This window comes from Mandrillus leucophaeus, unplaced genomic scaffold (assembly GCF_000951045.1).
Source record: "Mandrillus leucophaeus isolate KB7577 unplaced genomic scaffold, Mleu.le_1.0 Scaffold208, whole genome shotgun sequence".
NCBI lineage: Eukaryota > Metazoa > Chordata > Mammalia > Primates > Cercopithecidae > Mandrillus > Mandrillus leucophaeus.
The window spans coordinates 1206146-1233814 of NW_012102121.1; the positions used below are offsets into that span (position 1 = coordinate 1206146).

Consider the following 27669-nt stretch of genomic DNA (forward strand, 5'->3'; position numbering starts at 1 on the left):
GGCGAAACCCGTCTCCCTAAAAATAGCGCGCATGGTGGCTCGGCCTGTAGTTCTAGCTACCCCGGGGGCTGAGGCGGGGGGATTACAGACTGAAGCTATAGTGAGCCATGATCGGACCACTGCACTCAAGCCTGGGTAAGACAGCAAGACCCTATATCAAAAAAGAAAGAAAACCACGATGATTACGCAAGTGGCCAACCTCTCGCTCCGCGATTGTTGCTATTTCCATCCAGCTATTAGTCTCCTCCTCCCGCCCGACACCTGGTGCGTCTATCTGACGTCACGAACGCGCCGCACAGATTCGGGCTGCGCAACCTCTGTGGCCATCTACACGACGCACAGATGCGAATATTCTCGCGGCGCCGGAAGTCCGGAGCACGTGATCTGGTGACAGTGCTCGCTTGGCTGTACGACTCGATCTAGGTTCTGCGGCACGGGATGGCGGAGGCGCCTCCTGTCTCAGGTATTATCCCGGCCCTAGCGGGACTGGGCCCCTTTTAGGGAACGGAAATTGGGTCAGTGACGAAGTTCTAGGGCCCCAGCTACTCATATCGCGAGAGTAGCGCATGCTAGGGCTGGGGATAGTGGCTCGGAAGGGCCAAGCCCCGCACATCGTGCGTACAGAGATCTCTCTTCTCTTGGACTAGGTGGTGAAGCTTAGTAACTGGGTTTAGGAGGAAAGAGGACTTGTCCCGGCGCTGCAAGTCGGTGTGGGTGTACTGCCCTCCCACAGGCTCTTTCTGGGGCAGCGGCGCACTGACCTTCGACAGGCGGGCGTCGGCCAGGTCACAGCCCGTGACGGTGGCGGGCTCTTGACGTGTAGGGTGTGGTGTGCTCACACTGCCTGGAGTGGTGGCGTGGGCGCGAGCCGAACTCCAGTAGTTTAGAGTCTCAGCCTGCTACGAACCTAGTGTGACTCAGTCTCAGTCTCCTCATCTGTCAGGTGGGAGTGGATAAGTTAATTCCTGTGATGGCTCGCGCCCTGTACTGTACCTATTCCATAATTGTTCACTCACTCACCCCCTCCTGGAGTTGCCTCAGTGTGTAGAGACAGCCTCATTTGTTCGTTAATATAACATCCATTTCCTCAGGGTGTTCCATAGATCACTGTTTTCCAAATTTGTTGGACAGCAACCAAAAGAAACATTTTGCATCACGACCTTAAATATTGAACACTTACATAAATATAAAAGCGAATCAGAAGTTTCTGGAAGCATTGGGGTTGGTTGGTTTGTTTTACAATCAGCAATATATTCTGTTTTCCATTTCGTTTAAAAATATGTCACAGCCCACTCTGGAAAACAGGGCAGCAGTTTGCAGAATGGAGTTTGGAAACCATTGGTTTGAATCTTAGCTCTGTCCCCGACCAGCTGTTGGGGCACCAAGAAGACCATATGTGTATTTGTATACTGGGTGGCAGGTAAAATGTATTTATTACTATGGTTCTTAGTTTAAAAAGTTGGGGCTGGGCGCGGTGGCTCACGCCTGTAATCCCAGCACTTTGGGAGGGTGAGGTGGACAGATCACGAACTCAGGAGATGGAGACCATTCTGGCTAACACGGTGAAACCCCGTCTCTGCTAAAAATACAAAAAATTAGCCGGGCGTGGTGGCACGCGCCTGTAGTCCCAGCTACTCGGGATTCTGAGGCAGGCGAATCGCTTGAACCCTGGAGGCGGAGGTTACAGTGAGCCGAGATCACGCCACTGCACTCCAGCCTGGGCGACAGAGCGTGACTCCGTCTCAAAAAAAAAAAAAAAAAGTTGGAAAACACACTGCATTGGTATACCCTAGTCTTGTTGTGGATATTAAGTCTTCCTTGGGGTTGGAAAACTTTTTGGGCTGGGTATTTTTTTATTCTCCTTACCTAGTCCTTCACCAGATTCTCTAACTGGATCCATCGATCATCTCATCCACAGGCTCATTTCTGACTCATTTCTGTACCCTTCAGTGTTTGAAGAAGAATTGGGTGGGGCCTAGTTGTGAGTCATCGTGTTGAACTTTGGTGTTGTGCCCAAGTTATTACCTCCAACCCACAAAGTATCTAATGAGGCAAAATCTTCTAATCCAAAGACCTCCTTACTCCTTTTCGTGTGCTTTAGTTTGATTTTGCTTTAGTTCCCATTCCGAGTTATTATTTTAGCGTCATCTTTAGCCCACACCCTCATCATCAGAGTCTTTTTTTTTTTTTTTTTTTGAGATGGAGTCTCACTCTGTCACCCAGGCTGGAGTGCAGTGGCCAGATCTCAGCTCACTGCAAGCTCCGCCTCCCGGGTTTACGCCATTCTCCTGCCTCAGCCTCCCGAGTAGCTAGGACTACAGGCGCCCACCACCTCACCCGGCTAGTTTTTTGTATTTTTTAGTAGAGACGGGGTTTCACTGTGTTAGGCAGGATGGTTTCGATCTCCTGACCTCGTGATCCGCCCGCCTCGGCCTCCCAAAGTGCTGGGATTACAGGCTTGAGCCACCGCGCCCGGCCATCAGAGTCTTTAAACAGAAGCCCAGTGTAGAGGATACCTTTCTGTCCATGAGCAGACTCTGCAATACCAGCCTTGTCTCTGGACTTTCTAATCTGCCAGTTGGATTTCTCTTTATTCTGCCCTACCCACCTGTTGGACACCTACTGTGCCGTTGTGTTATCTTGGATTCAGGGTACCACTTACTTGTATTGTAGCCATGGTGACTGGATATCCTATTTACTAACTTCCAGCTGCTTGAAATAGTGAAAAAAAAATTGGTGTCTCTGATCTTTGCCATGGCCAGTTTCCTTATCAATGTGTCCTATTTCCCTTCCTCATGTCTCTTATGGGTTTTTTTCCTGAGGGCTTTGCCTCCTGCCTCATGTCTAGTTGAACATATCCTGTATATGAATACATGCAACCTTCTCTGGATTCTCTAGTTATATCGACTCATTACTGCTTAACATGAAGCACTCTTTTCCCATCATTTACTAGGCTTCTCTAGACATCTTTACTGATCTTATTTCTGCCCTTCTTTCCAGTCTTGCTTTTTCAAGCAAGATAGAACTACACAATACCCACTGGTCCAATTTAACCATTTCAATCTTTAAATTATCTTATGTTTCCAGAATACCTCTGCCACCTTCTGCATTTGTCTAATCCCCTTGTCATTTTGTGAGGCCGTCCATCCTACCCCTTAGAATTCTGCCTGTGTGAAAGCTTTCAGGACAAACCCTGAATTGGATGAGAGGTTACTCTATGACCTTTATGATCATTCCATTCTTCACTGTATGTGTCTGTGGTACCCACTGCCCAAACTCTGTTAGTGTGAGAGCAGAGCATGGTCTCTAATACACATCCTGAGTTGGAATCCCAAGTCTTCCTTGGAATACTTCTGTGGCCTTGGGCAAGTTACTTACTCTCTGTGCTTCATTTTTCTCATCAGGAATGTAGGAATTAAATGAGTTAATACATGTAAAGTGCTTAAGATAGTGCCTGGCACATAATACCTAATAAATGTTAGGCCTTATTATTAAACCTGAAACCCTTAGCCTCTATACTGCACCCACCTATGCTCAAACCTGTGTGTTTCAGATACTCTGTAGTCCTAACAGCAATGATAGAGTACCATTTTAACTATTTTATGTGTGTTATTAACTTGCTTTACTCTTCATTGCAACTCTTTGATGTAGAGATTGTTACTGTCTTCATTACATGTAAGGAAACTGGGACTAAGTAACTTTCATAAAGTCACAATAAGTGGTAAGTGACTTAAACCCACGTCTTCCAGGTCTTATCAATTTATAGTATATTCTGTATGCTACCCATAGTTCTGACTTTGCTACTAATTTTATGTCCTTAGGCAAACCATTTTGTCTTTGCACTTCAGGGACTGAATTGACTGTACCAAGAAGCATCTTCTGGGGGAACATGAGTGGGTTGAAGGGGAGTATGCTTAATTTTTTCCACTTTGGGATTGTAAACCATATCATAGAGACTGTGTATGGAAAACCCAAAATATATTCCTAGGGGAAAGAGATGAAAACTAATACACTTATTAAGTACTATTTATGAAATCGTATTTGAATTTCTCAGTAACCACTGAAATAAGTATTGTCATCCTTTACCATAGACAAGGAAACTAAGACTAAAAGCAGACACGGGATATCCCTAAGTTCATACCATAAGTTGAACAGGCGGACTTTAACCCATTTTGGCTTAGTGCAAAGCCTGTTTACTTGATATTACACAATGCTGCTTTAGTGTTTTGAAAGAAGACCACATGGAACCTGATGATTGATATCCCTGAACTATTAGCTGGCCTTAAATTTTTGTAATAAAAGAAATACGTGTATACATAGTACTTTATGGCCCAGGTGAGCATTTTTACTCAACAGCACTTAGCTGTCATTGGCTATTGGTGTTTGGTTTTTGGACATGGAATAATGATTGATTAGTCCTCCACAAGCACCTTGAACCCACCACCTTCACTGGAAACATAGGTCTTACTTAACAGCATGTTTATACAAAGTCCTAAGGAAAATGATTTTTAGATTTGGCTTAGAGTCTATGAGTTTCATGGATGAAGCTTAATTTCTTTACTGGCATGTCTATTTTTTATGTCCTAGGTACTTTTAAATTCAATACAGATGCTGCTGAATTCATTCCTCAGGAGAAAAAAAACTCTGGTCTAAATTGTGCGACTCAAAGGAGATTAGACTCTAATAGGACTGGTAGAAGAAATTACAGTTCACCACCTCCCTGTCACCTTTCCAGGCAGGTCCCTTATGATGAAATCTCTGCTGTTCATCAGCATAGTTATCATCCTTCAGGAAGCAAACCTAAGAGTCAACTGACGTCTTTCCAGTCCTCTCCTTATAATAAATCGCCCAAGAGCCATGGCCTTCAGAGTCAACCTTGGCAGAAATTGAGGAATGAGAAGCACCATATCAGAGTCAAGAAAGCACAGAGTCTTGCTGAGCAGACCTCAGATACAGCTGGATTAGAGAGCTCGACCAGATCAGAGAGTGGGACAGACCTCAGAGAGCATAGCCCTTCTGAGAGTGAGAAGGAAGTTGTGGGTGCAGATCCCAGGGGAGCAAAACCCAAAAAAGCAACACAATTTGTATACAGCTATGGTAGAGGACCAAAAGTCAAGGGGAAACTCAAATGTGAATGGAGTAACCGAGCAACTCCAAAACCCGAGGATGCTGGACCCGAAAATACCAAACCTGTGGGGGTTTTCCACCCTGACTCTTCAGATGCATCCTCTAGAAAAGGAGTATTGGATGGGTATGGAGCCAGACGAAATGAGCAGAGAAGATACCCACAGAAAAGGCCTCCCTGGGAAGTGGAGGGGGCCAGGCCACGACCAGGCAGAAATCCACCCAAACAGGAGGGCCACCGACATGCAAATGCAGGACACAGAAACAACATGGGCCCCATTCCAAAGGATAACGTCAATGAAAGACCAGCAAAATCTACCTGTGACAGTGAGAACTTGGCAGTCATCAACAAGTCTTCCAGGAGGGTTGACCAAGAGAAATGCACTGTACGGAGGCAGGATCCTCAAGTAGTATCTCCTTTCCCCAGAGGCAAACAGAACCATGTGCTAAAGAATGTGGAAACGCACACAGGTAAACCTACCTAGATTGGTGGAAATATTTTGTTGTGTTTTTTTTTTATTTAAATTTCTAAATAAGTCATATATTCACATAATTTAGAAAGCAGAAGGTGTGAAAAGTTACACGGTGAAAAGTCTCAATCTTTATTCACTGTCTGCCTAAGTTCTACCACCACTCGCTGCTCCCCTCCCCAGTTCTAGGTAAGCACTTAATTTTATGCATATCACAAGCAAATACAAATAATAATTATTTTTCTTTTCCAAATGAGGAATTTTGTAAGGGTTTTCAAAAATGCAAATAGGGGTGGTGTAGATGTCTGGTTACAAGATTGTATTTGAGTTGTGAAAGCACAAGTGGTGGGTCATAACACCTCTGCTGCCTTTGTTGGTTTCATCCTGCATCATCTCATCTGCCTCATCTGGTCTGCTTAGTTGCAGCAGTTCCTAACTGATCTTGTCATCTCTTAATTTCTCTTTCAGTTCACCTCTTAAACTAGCATCAGAGAGCAATCTTTATAAAACACATATTTTATTTATTTATTTTTTTGAGAGGAGTCTCACTCTGTTGCTCAGGCTAGAGTGCAGTGGTACTGATCCCGGCTCACCACAACCCCTCCTGGGTTCAGATGATTCTCCTGCCGCAGCCTCCCAAGTAGCTGGGATTACAGCCGTGTGCCACCATTCCCAGCTGATTTTTGTATTTTTAGTAGAAATGGGGTTTCACCATGTTGGCCAGGCTGGTCTCAAACTCCTGACCTCAGATGATTCTCCCGCCTCGGCTTCCCAAAGTGCTGGGATTACAGGCATGAGCCACTGCGCCTGGCCTAAAACACACATTAAACTGTGTCACTCCCCCGCTTAATTCCATTTACTGCTTCTGCCTTACTCAACAGGCCCATCTTCTGCTGCTGCCTCAGTATCTATCACATTTTATTCCCTGGATTCTACACTTTTTTGTCTTTGCATGCTGTTGCATGTGGCTCCCTCTCTCTCGAATTTGTCACTCAGTTCGCTGGCGAAGTCTTATTCATTTTTCAAAAGCTACTTTAGGCCAGGCATGGTGGCTCACGTCTTAATTCCTGCACTTGGGAAGGCTGAGGTGAGAGGAACACCTGTGTTCAAGCCCAGCCTCGGCAACATCGGAAGACCCTGTCACTACAAAAAAATTAAAATAAAAGAATTAGCCAGGCATGTTAGCGCATGCCTGTAGGCCCAGACACTCAGGAAGCTGAGAGGATCACTTGACCCCAAGAGATCAAGGCTGCAGTGAGCTATCGTACTCCAGCCTGGATGACAGAGCAAGACCCTGTCTTGGGTGGGGGAAAAATTACTTTAGTTACATGTCCAGGGAACCTTTTTTCACCTCTATAGATAGCATTAATCTCTTACAGCCCTTACACTTATATCTTTCTCTTATATTTGCATGCTTCTATTATAGAACTTACTACCGGAAGCCATAGTTTATTTATGCTTCGTTGTCCTCTACTAGTCCGTAAACTCCTTAAAAACAGACACTGTGTATTTCTTTTCTTTTTTTGTGACCCTGCTGCCCCACACAGCTCTTGAAACATAGTAGGTACTCAGTTCCGACTGTTTAAAAGTTCATCCTTATATTGAACTGAAAGCTTCTTTCCTTTCCTTTCTATCCTTTGGTTCAAGTTTTATCCTCTGGAGCAACATAGCAACTAGTCTCTCTTCTCACAGCTCCCCTCTTCCTTATTGCAAATCAGCTTTTTGCAGTATTCGAAGACATCTATCATTTTGCTCTAAGTGTATATTTCATCAAGCTAAATAGTTTTATTCTGCTAGCTCTTCCTCATGGACCTTCACTATCTTAACCCCTCTCCAGTTTAATGTGAGACACAGCCCAACCCTTGAAGCCACCATCTACCCAGGGCCTGTTTTTACACCAGCCTGTCGTTCTAGTTGCTTGTTCATCAGGGTTGTTCTTGGAACCTCAATGTATGTGTGAAGCAAAACAATGTTATACCAGAGTTGTTATTGAATCCTTAAGGCTGGTTAATAATTATCTCTTGCTTTATAGCAAATTATCACAATGTTGTGGCTTATGATAACACACATTTATTGTGCCACTGTTTCTGTGGGTCAGATGAATGGGTCCAGGTTAGCTGGGTTCTCTGCTCAATGTCTCCAAATTTGGCTAGGGATGTGATCTCATCTGAGATCTTTCAATCACTGGTTGTTGGTAGGATTCAGTTCCTTACAGGTGTGGGACTGAGGTTCCTGTTTTCTTGCTGGCTGTTGGCCAGAAGTGTCTCTCAGCTCCTAGAGGCCACCTGTGTTTCCCTGCCACATGGCTCTATACACAGCATGATAGTTTGCTTCTTTGAGGCCTGCAGGAAAGCAACTGCTGCCACTTCAGATCTCTCTGACTTCTGTTTGATTTTTCAACTCTTTTAAAAGGGCTTACCTGATTAAGTCAGGCCCACCCATACTCAAGGAGAGGAGATTATATAGGGTATGCATACCAGGGAAGTGGGAATCTGGAAGACCATCTTAGAATTCTGCTTAACAAATCTCTTGGGTCCTTAACATTCTCACATTATTCGTATCATTTTTGAGAACACTTCATTCATATTTATTGCATAAATACTACATACCAAGCACTGTTCTAGGTACAGGGAATACTGGTGGAATTTACATTCTGGTAGGGAAGACAGGCAGAAAGCACTTAGATATTTAATATGTCAGGTGGTGATAAGGACTAAAAAGAAATATTAAGAAGGTTAAGAGGACAGAGTGACAGGAGTGCTGTTTTAGATAGGTTGACCTCTTTGATAAGGTGACATTTGAACAGAGACAAGAATGAAGTACAAAAATGCACCTTGTGGCTGGCTTGAGAAGAGCATTCTAGGCAGGGGGAGTAGCAAATTTAAATGTGGGGAGGGGTATTACAGGCAATGAAGATGGGGGCAGGAAAGGTGGTCAGAGAAATAGCAAGGGCTGGATCATGTGAGGCCCTTAGATTTGGTTCTGAATAAGATGAACGGCTGCTGGAAGGTCCTGGAAAGAGGGATGGCATGGTCTTACATTCTGAAATAATCAGAGGCCGGACGTGGCGGCCCACACCTATAATCCCAGCACTTTGGAAGGCCAAGGCAGAAGGATTGCTTAAGCCCAGGAGTTTAAGACCCGCCTGGGCAACTTAATAAGACCCCATCTCTGCAAAAGGCAGAAAAATAAAAATTAGCTGGACATGGCGGCACATGCCTGTAGTCCCAGCTACTCAGGAGGCTGAAGGAGGAGGATCACTTGAGCCCAGTGGGACAAGGCTGCAGTAAGTAGTGATCATGCCACTGCATTCCAGCCTGGCTGACAGAATGAGACCCTGTCTAAAAAAAAAAAAAAAAAAAAAAAAAAAAAAAATATTATTAGGCTGCTGTGTGGAGAACAGGCTCTAAGAAGGCAACAGGACAAGTTAGGAGACTATTGCAGTTGTTCAGGTAGAAGATGATGGAGACTTATACTGGAGTAATAGTGGTGGAAAAGGTAACAATTGGATAGATTTTGGATGTATTTGGAAGGAAGATTTTATGCCTGAGCAACTTAAAAGAATGGAATTGGCATTCACCGAAGTGTTAAAAGCCTGGAAGAGAAAAAGATGTTTGTAAAATGTTTTAGTTTGGAATAATTTCGATTTATAGAAAAGTTGCAAAGATGGTTCAAATAATTCCCATGTATCTTTCACCCAACTTCCTCTAATGTTAACATCTTACATAACCAGAGTACCTTTGTTAAAACTAAGAAATTAGCGTTGGTATAATCGTATTAACTAAACTACAGATGTTATTCAGTTTTCACCAGTTTTTCTGCGAATGTCCTTTTTCTGTTTCAGGACCCAATCTAGGATACCACGTTGCATTTAGTCATGTCTCCTTAGTCTCCTACCACCTCTGACAGTTTCTTCATCTTTCCCTTTTGGAAAAGATGTTTTTGCTTTTGTTTTATTTACTCTTGTTCAGGGAAGATTTTTTTTTTTAATTTGGTTAAATTTCTGTAATCCCAATACTTTGGGAAACCAAGTCAAGAGGATCACCTAAGCCCAGAAGTTCAAGACCATCCTGGGCAACAGAGGTAGACCCCATCTCTACAAAAACTAACAAAAAAAATCAGCCAGGTATAGTGGCACACGCCTATGGTCCCAGCTACTCAGGAGGTTGAGGTGGGAGGATCGCTTGGGCCCAGAAGTTTGAAGATGCAGTGAGCCACGATCATGCCACTGCACTCAAGCCTGAACTTTGGTGACGCCTATAACTTTCACGGAGAGAGGTTGTGGAACAGACTAGATATCACTCATTTATTCCTTTATCCATTAATTTAACAAATATTTAATGGAGCACATAGTATACGCCAGACACTGGAAATACTACACTCAGCAAGGTAGACAAGACTCTCCCTCCTCACAGAGCTTTCAGTCTCAGGGTGTTCTCTCTTTCTTTTGACATCAAAGCGAACAATCAGAAAGTAAATCTTAGGAGAGCCAATATTATGGAATATTACGATGTGTGCTTTTGAGTCAGATAGTTTGACAAGTTTGAATTTTGACTTTTAAATTTCTAGTTCTGTGACCTTGGATAAATGATCTAATTACATGAAGCCAGTTTCTTCATCTGTAAAATTGTACCTATGTTGTAGCCTTTTTTTTTTCTTTGAGAAGGAGTCTAGCTGTGGAGTGCAGCGGCGCAATCTCATCTCACCGCAACCCCCGCGTCCCGGGTTCAGGAGATTCTCCTGCCTCAGCCTTCTTAGTAGCTGGGAGTACAGCCACATGCCACTACGCCCAGCTAATTTTTGTATTCTTAGTAGAGATGGGATTTCACTGTGTTGGCCAGGATGGTCTTGATCTCCTGACCTCATGATCTGCCCACTTTGGCCTCCCAAAGTGCTGTAATTACAGGTGTAAGCCACCGTCCCCAACCTGTTACAGCCTATTTGAGAGGACTAACTAATAATATGTAATGTGCTTGGAATGTTGTATTTTAGGTTAGTTTTATTCTTTTAACTTATTTGGACCTGAAAGCAAATAACAATAATATTGTGAAATAAATCCAGTGCTAAAAGTATGTACTCAGAAAAGCATCTACACACACTCACACTCAGTTTTGAGAGTATCGAGAGTATCTGGCTCTACTGAAATCTGGAAAGACTTTGCTGTAATTGTGTTTGAGGAAAAAATTTGGAAGTGGGCGAAGGTATTCAGAAATAAATCTGGGAGGATTAAGCTGATAACTACACACTGGTCTCTGTCATTGGATGTGGAGCTCCTGGAGCCAGGGACTGTGACACCACCATGGGGCTTATGGTAGGCACCAAGAATATCTTTGTTAAGGGAATGACTAGAGACTTTTTCAGGGCAACTGCTAGAGCCATCTCAACACTCATGAGTTGTTGGAACCTGCCCAGACTTGGGCTTCTTATAGCTGACACTACAGCTTCATGAGCCCCTTCCTAACCTAAATCCATGGATCTGATAGATTTAGAGGATCCTGGAAAATAGAAAATGCAAAGCAAGATTCTATATTGCCCGGTGGATCCTCAGGCTTTGTTATAAGGGTCATTTGGCTACTCTGCTATTTTCCTGGGAATGTTTCCTTATTTATGGGAATCCTCACCTGAATGTCTCCTTTCTAAATCCTCTTCCTCAGCATATTCCTGCCCCTTATTGGCCTCAGTCTGAATAGCCAGCCGCCTTACCCAGAATCAGGTATCCCTTAAAATCTCTGTGTTTGGATTCTTCTCTTGAATGACTTGATGATCCTTGGTTGATTAAAGTGAGGAATGGTTTTTTGTGTTTGAGTTTATCTTTTTTATTACTTTGTTTTTTAAACAGGTTCTCTGATTGAACAACTAACTACAGAAAAATATGAGTGCATGGTGTGCTGTGAATTGGTTCGCGTCACAGCTCCAGTGTGGAGTTGTCAAAGCTGTTACCATGTGTTTCATTTGAACTGCATAAAGAAATGGGCAAGGTCTCCAGCATCTCAAGCAGGTCAGTTAATTCTCTCTTCTGAGTAGTTATTCTCACCCATTTGATGTGTTCAAGTATTAAGCCCAGCTTTAAAAATACAGTTTAATTTCTCTTGACTACTTTTTCTGCAGGGAGTGTATGTTACCTTGATCATGTGTTTCAGATGACCAGAATTAAGTTATAGATCTTAAATAAACCAGCTAAACATAACAGTATTAAAATATATTTTAGGATATGATAAAATCAGTCACTCATATTGAAAATGATGGCTTTTACCTATTATTTTTTCTTTGACATACTGATTTTATTTCCTGTGGATACATACACAGAAGTGTGATTGCAGGATCATATGGTAATTCTATTTTTAATTTATCTTCTCATTTTTGGCCTGGTGTGGTGGCTCATGCCTGTAATCCTAGCACTTTGGGAGGCCGAGGCAGGTGGATCACCTGAGGTCAGAAATTCAAGAATAGCCTGGCCAACATGGCAAAACTCCATCTCTACTAAAGATATAAAAATTAGCCAGGCGTGGTGGCAGGCACCTGTAATCCCAGCTACTTGGGAGGCTGAGGCATGAGAATTGCTTGAACCCAGGAGGTGGAGGTTGCAGTGATCCGAGATTGCACCACTGCCCTCCAGGCTGGGTGACAGGGCGAGACAGCCTGTCTCAAACAAACAAACTAAAAAACATCTTTTTTTTTCATTTTTAAATTCTTACTATGCATACATAATAGTTTACATGTTCATAGGGTACACGTGATATTTTGATACAAGCATACAATGTGTAATGATCAAATCAGGGTCATTGGCATATTAGGATTCCAACACCTCAAATATTTATCATTTGTTTGTGTTAGGAGCATCCCAATTCTACTCTTCTAGTTATTTTGAAATATACAATAAATTATTGTTAGCTATAGTGCTACTAAACACTAGATCTTATTCCTTCTATCTAACTGTAATTTTTTTTTTTTTTTGATACAGAGTCTTACTCTGTTACTCAGACTGGAGTCCAGTGGTGTGATCATGTCTCACTGCAGCCTTGAATTTCCAGACTCAAATGATCCTCCTGCCTCAGACTCCCAAGCAGCTGAGGCTACAGGCACATGCCACCACATCCAGCTAATTTTTTTTGAGACGATCTGCTGTGTTGCCCAGTCTTGTCTTGAACCCCTGGGTTCAAGCAGTCCTGCGTCAGCCTCCTAAAATGCTGGAATTAGAGACATGCACCACCATGCCTAGCTAGTGGGTTTATTTTCTATTTTTTGTTTTTTTTTTGAAAGGGAGTCTCGCTGTGTTGCCAGGCTGGAGTGCGGTGGCGTGATCTTGGCTCACTGCAGCCTCCCACTCCCGGGTTCAAGTGATTCTCCTGCCTCAGCCTCCCGAGTAGCTGGGATTACAGGTGCGCACCACCATGCCCAGCTAATTTTTATATTTTTAGTAGAGATGGGGTTTCACCATGTTGGGCAGGATGGTCTCAATCTCCTGACCTCGTGATCCACCCACCTCTGCTTCCCAAAGTCCTGGGATTACAGGCGTGAGCCACCACACCCAGCCTTTTTTTTTTTTTTTTAAATGAACCCCATATTCAATGGAAAATGCTGTATTCAAGCTAAGCAGTCAGTTTTGTGAATTTGTTCCTTAAATGTCTGATATGCTTAACATTGAAATTATTACCACTACAATATTGTGGCTTCCTATAGATTTAAATTTTTTTAATTACATGTGGCTTTTGGAAGAAAATTTATTTGGCCTACTCCCATTTTTCCTGACAGATGGCCAGAGTGGTTGGAGGTGCCCTGCCTGTCAGAATGTTTCTGCACATGTTCCTAATACCTACACTTGTTTCTGTGGTAAGTTTGTTTATATACACTGGAGTCTCTTTTACTATATACATTGTACCTCAGTTCAGGAAAGGTGATCTGCGGGGCATGTTTTAGAAGTTACTAAGGAGACTTCAAAGCTATAAGAGTCTATAAGACTATATTTATGTCGTCCATCACACAGCTAGAGCCACGGCCTTTGTGCTCCTGACAGGCTGTTTTGGAGATGACCAACCAGGCTCATGCTGCTTCTGGGCTGTAGTGCTGGTCTCCTTGGTCTTGAGACCAGGCCTGACCAGGTAGCAGATGTAGCTGTGGACGTGGGCTTCATCTCACCCCCAGCAGTTACAGCTTTGATATTCCAGATTTGAGCAGTATGAGTAAATAACAGTGTTTATTTTAATCCTAGAAATAAGTCATTGGTATTTATAAGAAGCAGTTTTTTTACAAACCAGCATTATAAACTCTATCCTGGCATCTTCCCTCTTTATGGAATACTTCTTTGTTTTTTAATATCTCAGTTCCCCTAAGTATTAGGGGAAAACTTCCTGTAACCCAGATGCTCATTCTTGCTGCTAGCCCATTTCTGCATGGTTTTTTTCCCTTTCCTACCTTGTAATGACTAACCTCCCTCTAGTTGTTGATTTTTCAGATTTTGTTTCTTTACTGTCTGTCTTCCTCCCTGAAGCATTGCATTTTTGCTTCTGTCTTGTTGCCTCACTGAAACTGTATTCAGAAATTACCAATGGGCCGGGCTTAGTGGCTCATGCCTGTAATCCCAGCACAAACTTTGGGAGGCCAAGGTAAGTGGATCACCTGAGATCAGGCGTTCGAGACCAGCCGGGCCAACATGGCGAAACCCCGTCTCTACTAAAATAAATTAGCTGGGCATGGTGTCGCATATCTGTAATCTCAGATACTTGGGAGGCTAAGGCAGGAGAATCGCTTGAACCTGGGAGGCAGAGGTTGCAGTGATCCAAGATCATGCCATTGCACTGCAGCCTGGGTGACAGAGTGAGACTCCATCTCAAAAAAATAAGTAAATAAAATAAAAACAAATCACCAATGACTCCTTTCCAAACAATATCTAAGGCTGGTTTATAAGCTCATAATCTTTTTGGCAGAGTGATAGCCCTTGACACCTTTGACCATTCCCTTCTTGAAATAAGTAACTCTTCCTGTTTCTTTTTTTTTTTTTTTTTTTTTTTTTTGCGACGGAGTCTCGCTGTGTCACCCAGGCTGGAGTGCAATGGTGTGATCTTGGCTCACTGCAAGCTCCGCCTCCCAGGTTCACGCCATTCTCCTGCCTCAGCCTCCGAGTAGCTGGGACTACAGGCGCCCGCCACCACGTCCAGCTAGTTTTTTGTATTTTTAGTAGAGACGGGGTTTCACCATGTTAACCAGGATGGTCTTGATCTCCTGACTTCGTGATCCACCCGTCTCGGCCTCCCAAAGTGCTGGGATTACAGGCTTGAGCCACTGCGCCCGGCAACTCTTCCTGTTTCTTTCTGCATGCTCTCCTTATTTTTCTAACCGGTTTGCTCATATTTCTCCTTTCCCATTACTTAGCAGCTTTCACAAAGAGTCAGTCATTTACCATCAACTCTGTATCTTCTAGACACAATACCTTGGTGAACTCCTTGACTTCCCTTCTTTTCTTTCAATTCTTTTTTTTTTTTTTTTTTTTGAGACGGAGTCTCGCACTGTCGCCCAGGCAGGAGTGGAGTGGCCGGATCTCAGCTCACTGCAAGCTCCGCCTCCCGGGTTTGTGCCATTCTCCTGCCTCAGCCTCCTGAGTAGCTGGGACTACAGGCGCCTGCCACCTCACCCAGCTAGTTTTTTGTATTTTTTAGTAGAGACGGGGTTTCACTGTGTTAGCCAAGATGGTCTCGATCTCCTGACCTCATGATCCGCCCGTCTCGGCCTCCCAAAGTGCTGGGATTACAGGCTTGAGCCACCGCGCCCGGCCTTCTTTCAATTCTTAACGACAGTAGCTTTTAAAATCTGACCCCAAAAGCCCTCTTACAAAGGAAGCTTTCCTTTGTTATTCTCTCTCTCACTTTGGCCACTGTTTTATATTATTTGGAATTTTCTGGTCTTACATGTTTTATTGACAGAATCTGAGCCTTAATAGATACTAAATTGGTATTAGGTGAGGGAATAAATATTCTTGAATATACTACTACCAGAAAGGCAACATGAAACTGGAAGTAAGAGATCAATGGAAATTTGGGCAAATAGGACAATACCAATACTTAATACCTTATTTTGAAGGGTTTTTAAACATAAAGTACCACAATGGAATTAAAAATCTTGTTAAAGCCTTTACTGGCAAATTAGATGAGAGACTCTAAGGCGATATAATAATGTGGAGTGAAGGTCAAGATGATCTGAAAGTGGTAAAATGATGTGAGAATGTACATAAAGGCCTTATTTACCGACGACTTTGCCTCACACTGTTCTTCCAGGGGACCATTAGTTTAACATGTTTTTATTGAGAACTTATCAATGTTCGAGGCACCGTGAAGAAAGAGGCGAATAAAACAGGTTAACCTAACAGAGCTTACAGTCTAAGAGTTAAGACACAATTAGACCAATACTCTGCTAGAAGTACAAAGTACTATGGGAGATCTTTGGGGTGAGTTACGACTTGCAGCTGGATGTTTAAGAGAAGCCTTCTTGAAGGACGTAGAATTGAACTGACATTGTAAACTAGGTAAAGCCTTGGTAGGCAGAAAGATATGTTGAAGGGAATAGCATAGGCAGTTCAAAATCAACAGGATTTAGGATCTGTTGGGAGAAGAGTGATTCATCCACTTATGGAGCCCAAGGTCTATGATAGTAGAGAAGTGGGAGGTGACTGGAAAGGAAGGGCTGACCCTTTGATACCAGTGTCAGATGTTGGGACTTCATTTGGAAGGCTGTGGGAAGCCACTGAGGGCATCAACGTTGTTCTTTATGGAGATGGGTTTGGTAGCAGTGAGTAGAGTATTCTGGAGACTAAACAATTTGGGACTTACAATAATCCAGATGAAGAACAGTTCAAGCCTCTAATGAGTGTGATAGAAAGAAAAATATGGTGTTAGGTTGATTCCTAACAGTAGTAGGAATGGGAGGAACCCAAATGTGACTCCCAAGTTTCATGCTTTTAGAAATGGTGATACCAAGGAAAAGGGCAGGTCAAAAGAACAAGGTCTGGTGGGGACAGTGACTGCAGTTTAGAAATGTTGAGCTGGAGGAGTGAGCAGAACATACAGTGAGATGTGTCCAATAGGCAGGAAGCAATATTTGAGGAAAGACCAAGACTTAAGGATGAGAATCACAGCTGAGAGGAGTAGTTAAGACCCTAGCGGATGAAAGGGTACAGAGTGAGAAGAGGGTGTAATGTAGAACACTTGCAGAGGAAAGAAAAGCAAAAAACCCCAAAACATCATTTGGAGTCAGGGACAAGAGGTAGAACTCTTGAGAGATGTTAGGGAAAAACCAGGGCACTGTATTGGAGCAAAAAAGCACAGAGGCAGGGAAGCTTTCGTAAGAGTCTGGAGATGAGATTTTGGCCAGTAGAGAGGCAGGAGTAGGAGAGGAGATGAGGTGAGAGCCACTGTGTAGGAAAAATTGACACAACTTGGTGATTAAGTAAAAAGAGGTATGAGTGATGACTGTAGTTTTTGAGCATGTGTGACTCTGACAGAGTTGGGGTCACTGACAGAAATAGGAAGCCCTGAGCAGGGAGGAGTTGTAGAGAGATGTGAACTTTGGCTGTAGATGAAGCCAGTTTGAGGTGACCATGAAACCCCAAGCAAGGGTGTTCTGCAGACATTTGGACATGTGGGTCTGCAACTGAAGATTCAGGGCAAGAGAGAAAATGTGGATTTGGGGATCAGTGGCCTTTAGGTGGATTGCACCTCTCAACATGAATAAAATTTCTGAAAGAGATAGTATAGAGAGAAAAGCAGAGGCCATGGACTGGGGATGGCTGCAATTTAGTGTGCAAATTGCCAAAGTGAGGATGAATTCCTCAAGGGCAAGGAGGAATCCTGTGCCTTCGTTTTACTCTTCCCTGTCTCTGCTGAGTCCATGGAAGATGTGCTATGAAGATTTGCAGTGATGTTGATTATAAAATTATAAGCTTTTTTATGCCTACTTTATAGTTTTGGAATAGGTGAGTTCCTGCTACACAGGGGATTTGTGTCCTTTCCATCTCTTACTGCCTCCCCCCTTTCCCCATGGTGCTCTTCTCTTATTCCCTCTCTCTGATCCTTGCAGCAGCAATTTGCATATCAGTCCAGAAGCCCATTTATAGACGGCTTGTCATATAGGTATTTATCTTAAATTAAATGTTTTCGTTAGTCAAGGTAGTATTTTCATAAGTAAAAGTGACGTTTTCTTTATCTTTACCAGGTAATCTAAGATTTAAGATTTATCATACTCAGTGAAACTTTTTATGAATAGCATTATATTTATCTTTTCATTTTAGGATATGAGATAATACATTTGTTGAAATAATAAAAACCACACTAAAGTTGCATGCTGTCTAGCTATACTTCACTGTTTCATTAAAGTTGAGGATGTGGTTGAAGTTTGTACCATTGACTCTCTGATCTGATGTGTTCCAGGCAAGGTAAAGAATCCTGAGTGGAGCAGAAATGAAATTCCACATAGCTGTGGTGAGGTTTGTAGAAAGAAACAGCCTGGCCAGGACTGCCCACATTCCTGTAACCTGTAAGTTGGAATGCCAGTTCCGTTGGGATTCTGGGTGGACATGCTTTGCTGGTGGCTCTAAGTAAACATATCTGGTTAGCATGTGACAGTTTGGAATGAAGGGTGATATGGGACCTCAGTAAATGGTCCCAAATCACCCTGTGCCAGGCACTCTACGTCAGTTAACTTGTTGAATCCTTACCACTGCCTAGTAATAGATAGATATTTATCATCTCCACTTTACAGATGAGGCTCAGAAAGGCCAAGCCTCTTGCCCAGTGTCACAGTGGTCATGGTGGAGCTAGGGTTTCCAAAGCCAGTGCTCCTTCCATTACATTACACTGCTTGCTTCTAAGAAGAAATGTGACTCATATGTTTTATCCCCCATTGATATCGAGGATATCCAGGTCCAAGAGAATGTATAGGAGAACCTTCTGTCTGGGGAAAGACAATTGTGTAGGGTCCTGGTCAGACAATATTTCTAAGATGTCGATCTTTTTTTTTTTTTTTTTTTTTTTTGAGACAGGGTCTTGCTTTGTCACCCAGGCTGGAGTATGGTGGTGTGATCACAGCTCACTGCAACCGCCGCCTCCTGTGCTCAAGCCATCCTCCCACCTCATCCTCATGAGTAGCTGGGACTACAGGCATGTGCCACCACGCCTGGCTAATTTTTGTATTTTTTGGTAGAAATGGGGTTTTGCCATGTTGCCCAGGTTGGTCTTGAACTCCTGGCCTCAAGCAGTCTGCTCTTCTCAGCCTCCCAACATGCCAGGATTCCTGGTGTGAGCCATCACACCCAGCCGTAGGATGTCAGTCTTTTCTGTACAATAAACAGCCGGCTTTAGACTATATCCATAAGCCAGACACAGTGGCTCATGCCTATAATCCCAACACGTTGGGAAGCCAAGGCAGGAGGATTGCTTGAGGGCAGGAGTTCTAGATCAGACTAGGCAACAAAGTGAGGCCCCATCTCTACAAAAAAATTTAAAATTAGCCGGGTGTGGTGGCGCACACCTATAGTCCCCGCTACTTGGGAGGCTGAGCGAGGAGGAGCTCAAGGCTACAATGAGCTGTAGTTGCACCATTGCACTCCAGCCTGGGCAACAAAGCAAGACCCTGTCTCTAAAAATAATAAATAAATAAGTAGACTGTATGCAGTCAGCTTCTAAATACCAAAAAATGCACAGTAATAGAAAAACAGTTGATCAGTTACAAGTAAATTTCTATAGGCCTTGACCCTAGACAAAGGTTTAAATCTTAGGTTCAAGTTACTTAAACAGTTATGTGACCTTGGGCAAGTTACTTAACTTATCTAAGCCTGCATCTGTAAAATAATGATGATAGTAATAATAATACAGAGTTCTAGGAAAATTAAATGAATTACTATACCTATGTAGCTGGGTACAGACTCTGGCAAGTGATCAAAAAATGACGATTCTTACTTTTACTACCCAAGTCTAAGAGTAAAGGAGGCATCAGAGTGTTATCTTGGTGTTTCTACTGCTTGGAGCAGGGATAGTATTAGACCAGGGGCCTTGAGATCAAGGCATGGTGGTGGTGCTGGGGAAATATCAGTGGGAGTAGAACTGTTTTAGACTGGGCTAGACAGCATGGCCTGTGATCTGCTGGGCAGTCAGATACCTCCTTCTCTTTGACTGCTCGCATAGGTCCTTCTTTAGGAAGGACTTAAGCTATTCCTGCCGTAATTGTCATTTTCAGTAAATTCAATAATAAGTTAATCCTCTGCATGGACTATTTTTCCAAAGCTTTCATGACTACCAGAGATGAAAACTGATGCAGATCACATGATCAGCACCACGTCTGAAAGAAAAGAACACTTTAAAACCTGCTCCTTCTCTTTTGTGGCTCTGGAGCTCTCACACTTGACTTGGGAACTTTCTTTTACTTTCAGCAACATAGAGGTTGCTGAAACCCATTCCCCAGTAGCACTTTTCTGGTCTCCAAGAAAGCTTTGGTTTCTCTCATTTACACTTGTTAGGCCTCAAAAGCCATAGAGACAGGGTTTTGCTCTGTTGTCCAGGCTTGAGTGCAGTGATGCTATCGTAGCTTACTGCACCCTCGAACTCCTGGGCTCAAGCGATCCTCCCACCTCAGCCTCCCAAAGTGCTGAGAGCACAGGTGTGAGCCACCATGCCTGGTGTGAACATCTATATTTTTAAAAGTTCTCCAGGCATGTCCAATATATAGCCAGTGTTGTGAACCTCTGGTCTAAAAGTTAAGAAAACCTGAGATTGAGTCCCGGCTTCTGGGATATTTGAAATAACCTAGAATCACCCATACCTGACAAGCAATGAAAATTGTTTCACCCAAAAGGATTGAGGTATATGTAAAATATAACTGTTGAATAATGATACTCACCTTTAAAGAAACATGCTTAAACTTATGTCTCCTATGGGTATTGTCTATCAAAATGAGTCACCTTAGAAAACTAGACACTTGTTCCTGTATTGTTTTCAATGTTTAAACCTTATTTAAGAATTATCAGAGCTTGTTTAGGAGTTTCACAGAAACTAAACATTCCAGCCAGACCACTTTATAAGCACACTAAAGCACTTTATAAGCACACTCCCTCTTTGGCCTCCCAAAGTGATGGGATTACAGGCATGAGCCACTGCGCTCAGCCCTGGATGTAAGTTTTTAACTCAGTTGGGTAACTAGGAGCGTAATTATTAGATTGTATGGTAAGACTATGTTTAGTTTTGTACGAAACTGCAAAACTGTCTTAAAAGTGGCCATACAGGCCGGGCGCGGTGGCTCAAGCCTGTAATCCCAGCACTTTGGGAGGCCGAGACGGGCGGATCACGAGGTCAGGAGATCGAGACCATCCTGGCTAACACGGTGAAACCCCGTCTCTACTAAAAAAAATACAAAAAACTAGCCGGGCGAGTTGGCGGGCGCCTGTAGTCCCAGCTACTCGGGAGGCTGAGGCAGGAGAATGGCGTAAACCCAGGAGGCGGAGCTTGAAGTGAGCCGAGATCGCGCCACCGCACTCCAGCCTGGGCGACAGAGCGAGACTCCATCTCAAAAAAAAAAAAAAAAAAAAAAGGTGGCCATACCATTTTACATTTCCACTAGCGATGAATGAGAGTCCTGTCACACCCATCTGATTAATTCGTCTAGGCTCTGATTGGCTTTTGATTCCCAAAGGGTTGTGATTTGCCACCTAGAATATACCCCTCCTACTCCAAAAACGGTTGTCATAGAAGTTCCCAAAATGTTTTAAGTAGTGGTATTTCTGTACCACTGTGTAATTTGCCAAAGTGTCTGCTTTGAAGAGGACAGTATTTATTTGAATACATAAATTCCATATTGTAACTTTTTTCTATTGGTCTCTATAATATAGCTCCTTAAAAAAGCATTTTTCAGAGGGCTAATTCTGACCTATAGCATATCACTCAGCCCAGTTCTTTCTATGACCCCTTTCCCTTTCATTCTCTCCATGTTACTCACCAGCATGCCTCCCCTCATGTCAGCCTTCTTTTCACTGTTCCATTGTTAGCCCAGTGGCTGATTATTACTTCAATAGCTGATGAAGAGTATGTCTGTACTTCTTACAAACCCAGTAGATTTGAGTTCTATTACCTTGCTTAGACTCTGATCTTCTACAGGACCCTATTAGCCATTCTGCCTTTTACCTGAGTAGCAAACTATTTTTATCCCCACACACTGCTGTAAGTGGACCAAGACCGTATTTGAAAATGTCATCTTTGACTCTCAGACCCAAATATAACCAGTATTTTGACTTGGGATTTACTTCTCTGGTTAAATAGTCTATGGTGATAATGATGTCAGTTTTTTGCACATAAAAGTACAGTTGATATCTTTGTTCAAATAGTTTAATCAACTTTAAACAAATACAAAGACATGTCAGAGTAGATTTATTTGTTGCCATATTCACAATAAGACCCAGCTAGGACAGCTTTGTTCGCATTTGGATACATGGCTGTGGTTTATTCAGTGAAACCTTTCTCTTTCAGTCTCTGCCATCCAGGACCCTGCCCACCCTGCCCTGCCTTTATGACAAAAACATGTGAATGTGGACGAACCAGGTAAAGTTAAAATTGCACTCTAAAGAAGACCTCAGCTTTCACATGCATGATTGACTTGTGAATTTCTAAAATAAAAGAATAGTAGCTAGATACAAATAAATGGTAGGCATGAATAGTACTTTTTTTTTTTTTTTTTTTTTAAGCTTTAGAACAGGAAGGAGAGGACAGAAGGAAAGTACAACTTGGAAGAGAGCCAAGTGGGCAACTTGAGAGACCAAATGCACTACGGATAGTAGTTTTCTATAGTAGTTCCCTGTGCTGCCCATGACCCTATTTTGTAATCTTATAAGTGATTAAGAAATTATACACACAGTGAGATTGTGAGACTACCCATTATTTCAGGTAAAATACCAGGTGACAAGAACTTTTTTTTTTTTTTTTTGAGACAGAGTCTCGGTCTGTCACCCAGGCTGGAGTGCAGTGGCACGATCTCGGCTCACTGCAACCTCTGCCACTCGGGTTCAAGCAATTCTTCTGCCTCAGCCTGCCAAGTAGCTGGGATTACAGGCACCTGCTACCACACCCGGCTAATTTTTGTATTTTTAGTAGAGAGGGGGTTTCACCATCTTAGCCAGGCTGATCTTGAACTATTGACCTCGTGATCCACCTGCCTCGGCCTCCCAAAGTTCTGGAATTACAAGCGTGAGCCACCGTGTTCAGTCGACAATGATTTTTTTTTAACCTCTCTAGTGGGTGACAGAACCAGGAGTTGAACCCAGGCCTGTTAAGGTCGAGGAGGCTGGGACCAGTTTCCTGTGCCTAGCACAGTATCTTGCATCTAGGAATCTTTTAATGAATATTGTTGAATGAAAGAATAGGTGACTCCAGAGCCCACTCTTGTTCTATTATAATACAAGGTCTCCTACATGGTTAGTACAAGGATCACTGATAGCTGTGGAGTGTCTCTGAGGCCCAGTAAGATCTTAAAATGATTTCTGAACCACAAGATGAGATGAATCATGCAGATTTTCAGTGAGGTGCATTTGTTTAGCCTTTACTGAACTTATGAGGATAGCCATGTGGCCTGAGATTACATGTAAGTGTTTTGACTCAGAAAGGTCAGATCCTGGTTCTGTCACTTACTGGTTGTTGATTCTGGGCAAGTTGCTTGGTCTCATTGGACCTCATTTTTCTTATCATAAAGTAGAAATAATAGTGTCTACTTCAAGGGGTTAACGTTAGCCATGGTGCTAGGCAGAATGGTAGCATAATAGGCCAGTGTTAGTCATTAGGTCAAGTACTGCAAGCTGATCATTTATGTATATAACAGTGACTTTTAAGAACAAAATATGGAGTTGAGAGTCAGGGATCAGATAAAACTCTTCTTACAGGAGAGTAGACTGCAAGTGCTTAACCATTACCCTAGAAAGAGACCTGAAGACAATTGTCTAAAAGTACTTTATCCGGCTGGGCGCAGTGGCTCACGCCTGTAATCCCAGCACTTTGGGAGGCCGAGGTGGGCGGATCACTTGAGGTTAAGAGTTCGAGACCAACTGGGCCAACATGGTGAAACCCTGTCTCTACTAAAAGTACAAAAATTAGCTGACGTGGTGACACGTGCCTGTAGCCCCAGCTACTGGGGAGGTTGAGGCAGGAGAATCGCTTGAAACCAGAAGGCGGAGGTTGCAGCGAGCCAAGATGGCGCCACTGCACTCCAGCCTGGGCAACAGAGTAAGACTCTGTCTCACATAAACAAACAAAAAAAGGACTTTCTTATATCCTTCTCTCAGCAAAATCAGGATGTTTATTGGAACAAAACTAGAATTAGCTTATTTCCCTACCCGGAAGCAAAGTCACATATAGTATGTTCTAAGTGCTGGGTCTCAGAATAATGCCATTGTGCTGTTAATCTGAGTGTGTCAGATCTGGGTACATGATAGCTATCCTTCTCCCCTGTCTGTGAAGTACTGTGGAAGCTCCAGGCAGAGCTAGGACTAGAACCCAGATATTCTAACTCCTCACCCCAGCGTTCTTTCTCCTTATGCATGCCGCTTCGTGGAACTCAGATGAAATCACATAAAGCAAATACTCAGGAATAGCCTTAAGTTCCTCACCACTCAGAAAATAGGAGAGAAAGACAGGATGGAAAATAAAAAGAACAAAGGAAGAAAAAGAAGAGTGGGCCAGGCGTGGTGGCTCAAGCCTGTAATCCCAGCACTTTGGGAGCTTGAGACAGGAGGATTGCTTAAGCCTCGGAGTTTGAGATTAGTCTGGGCAACATAGTGAGACCCTGTCTCTATTTTTAAAAAAAAAAAAAAGAAGAAGAAAAAGAAAAAGAGTGGAGAAGGGGAGAGTAATTGAGGAAATAAGGATTGGAGGAGGGAGACTTACTGGAAAAAGTAAGGGAAATGAAGTTAGAGAAAGGCTGAGTAGGTTTTGAGGGGAAGAGTTAGGGCCGCAGTGTTAATTTAGTTGTCCAACAGGAACTTTTAGACTGATGCTCTCTTTACATCTATTGTCTTTGCAGGCACACAGTTCGCTGTGGTCAGGCTGTCTCAGTCCACTGTTCCAACCCATGTGAGAATATTTTGAACTGTGGTCAGCACCAATGTGCTGAGCTGTGCCATGGGGGTCAATGCCAGCCTTGCCAGATCATTTTGAACCAGGGTAAGTGGTGGGCACACCAGCTAGCAATGGTTGTGTTCTTTTCTGGAACCTTATTAATGATTGTCTTGATAAACTTTGATTGGTGTCAGGCTTATAGTCACAAAGACCTTGGGAGATACAATGCTTAGATAGTTTTTTTATTTTACCTGCATACCGGTATAGGTCATTGTCCTGTATAATTTTTTTTACTTTTTGAGATGAGTCTCACTCTGTCGCCCAGGCTGGAGTGCGTTGGCATAATCCTAGTTCTCTGCAACCTCCACCTCCTGAGTTCAAGCAATTCTCCTGCCTCAGCCTCCCAAGTAGCAGGAATTACAGGTGCCTGCTATCACGCCTTGCTAATTTTTGTGTTTTTAGTAGAGATGGGGTTTCACAGTGTTGGCCAGGCTGGTCTCGAACTCCTGACCTTAAGTGATAACGCCTGTCTGGGCCTCCCAAAGTGCTGGGATTACAGGCATGAGCCACCGTGCCTGGCCTATCTAATTTAAATAGATTTTAAAATGCTGTTTAAAAGTAACTGCTTGAAAGGACCAGATTATTATGGACCTAGAAAGACCAAAATAATCTTTTTAAAAATGAACTGGCCGGGCACAGTGGCTTACGCCTGTAATCCCAGCACTTTGAGAGGCTGAGGTGGGTGGATCACTCGAGGTCAGGAGATCGAGACCAGCCTGGCCAGCATGGTGAAACACTGTCTCTACTAAAAATATAAAAATTATCTGGTCGTGGTGGTGGGCGCCTGTAAATCCCAGATACTCAAGAGACTGAAGCAAGAGAATCACTTGAACCCGGGAGGTAGAGATTGCAGTGAGCTGAGATCGCGCCACTACACTCTAGCCTGGACAACAGAATGAGACTCAGTCTAAAAAATAATAATAATAATAAAATGAACATATGTGAAATCTAAGAACATGTAAAACTAATTTTTCATAATAAAAATTAGAAAGTGGTTGCCTAGTGGTGGAAATTAGGGGAAGGGACACACAGTTTCTGGGTTAATGGAAATGTTTGATACCTTGTTTTGGGTGTTAGTTACACAGATGTATACAATTACCAAAAGATATCAGAAACCAATCAAAACTGAATATGTAAAAATTTGTGTTTATTGTGTCCTAGCTGTACATCAATGGGAAAAAAGTATCTACATGAATAGAAAAACTTTTTTAAATTGTGAATATAAGTTTATGTTTGTGATGTTTTCAGTTTTTCTCTTCCTCTCCATTACTGCAATCTAGAAATGGGAGAGGAGAATCTAAATTTATAGCTGGGGCGTGGTGGTGGGCACCTATAATCCCAGGTACCTGGAGGCTGAGGCAGGAGAATCACTTGAATCCGGGAAGCAGAGGTTGCAGTGAGCTAAGATTGTGCCATTGCACTCCAGCCTGGGCAACAAGAGCGAAACTCTGTCTCAAAAAAAAAAGGAATCTAATTTTATTTTCTCTTAGTGCAGTTATCCCCCCTTTGCTCTCCAAAGTGAATGTTGTCAGTTACTCAGTCGCTGATTAAACAGCCTGAAAGCTCACTGTATTTTTAGGTAGGCTGTTTGGTCATGATACAACTCTAATTGTCCCAGTTTTTTCTTTTATTGAGCCAAAATCTGCTTCCCTGAAATATACTCTCTCCTTGGTCTGCCTTTCTCTACATTTCATGTTCCTCCTGGGTTGTTCAAAATCAGCTGTCATATATTTTCCCAGTGTTTCCTTTCAGGCCTAACAGCTGTGATTGCTTCATTTCTTCCCTGTGAAATGTGCTCACAGACTACACATCCTCTTAAAAGTGGCTAGATTGGGCTGGGCACAGTAGCTTATGCACTTTAGGAGGCCAAGGCGGGTGCATCACTTGAGCCTAGGAGTTTGAGACCCGCCTGGGCAACATGGCAAAAACACATCTCTAACCAAAAAAAAAAAAAAGAAAAAATTAGCCAGACATGGTGGCAATCACCTGTAGTCCCAGCTACTTGGGAGGCTGAGGTGGAAGGATGACTTGAGCCCAGGAGGCGGAGGTTACAGTGAGCCGAGATCACGCTACCGCACTCCAGCCTGGGTGACAGAACCCGACTCTGTCTCAGAAGAAAAGCAGCCAGATTGTTCACAGCAATGCCAGTCTTCTTGTGGGATCCACCAAAACCAGTATTGCTCAAAACTCGGTGTTTTTTGAGTACATTCTTGAGATTTTTCACTGAGACGGATGACTGATTAAATGTGTCCTGATTATTTTCCAGACTAAAATTTCTGTAGTCTTTTCTCTGTGGAATAGAACTTCAAGGCTTCTATGGAAGCCTTGAAGCCTGTTGTGAATCCTGACCCCTGCCTGTGGGTGCTTCCTCAAGCTTTATCCCAGGCTGAAAATGGGATAATATGTTCCAGCCCCTGTTTTTAAGTCTCTTCAAAGAGAATGAAGAGTTGCCTGTGCCCAGTTTGATTATCTGTTATGTCATATGGATCTATAATTAGCAGAAAGTGTAGAAAAGCTCTCTATCCTGGTACTTACTGAGCCTTTTTTTTTTTTTTTGGATCTTGTTCTGTCATACAGACCGGAGTGTAGATTCTCCTGCCTCAGCTTCCCAAGTAGCTGGGACTACAGATGCACACCATCATGCCTGGCTTCTGCTGTTTTTAGCTCTTGATTCATATTGGACTTTTACTCAGCTAAATCACCCAAGTCTTTTTTGTACAAAACTGTATTGATCCCAGTCTCTTCCTCCTTGTTTCTGTTTAGTTGATTTTTCAAACCCAGTTTTGAAGATTTTTTGTTTTTCCACATTAGTTATCTAGCAGAATATTTTGGCTATGTAAATAGTTTATCTTCTTGAATTATAGTTCTAGGATCCCTTTCTTTTTTTTTTTTTTTTTTTTGTTCTCATTAAAGTTTATTGTGAAAACAGGCTGGTGTGGGGA

General features: G+C 42.9%; 1 protein-coding gene across 4 annotated transcripts in view; it reads left to right on the plus strand.

Annotated features, from left to right (window-relative positions):
- The first annotated feature begins 282 nt into the window (after positions 1–282).
- NFX1 (nuclear transcription factor, X-box binding 1) overlaps positions 283–27669 on the plus strand; it is an 85233-nt gene continuing 57846 nt past the window's right edge. For all 4 annotated transcript variants that reach the window (XM_011980007.1, XM_011980008.1, XM_011980009.1 and 1 more), the window contains exons 1-7: positions 283–463; positions 4588–5595; positions 11434–11592; positions 13347–13424; positions 18011–18116; positions 22094–22165; positions 24633–24772. In XM_011980007.1, coding sequence (XP_011835397.1) covers positions 439–463; positions 4588–5595; positions 11434–11592; positions 13347–13424; positions 18011–18116; positions 22094–22165; positions 24633–24772 — 1588 coding nt within the window. In that variant the 5' untranslated portion in view covers positions 283–438. The remainder of the gene's footprint in view (positions 464–4587; positions 5596–11433; positions 11593–13346; positions 13425–18010; positions 18117–22093; positions 22166–24632; positions 24773–27669) is intronic.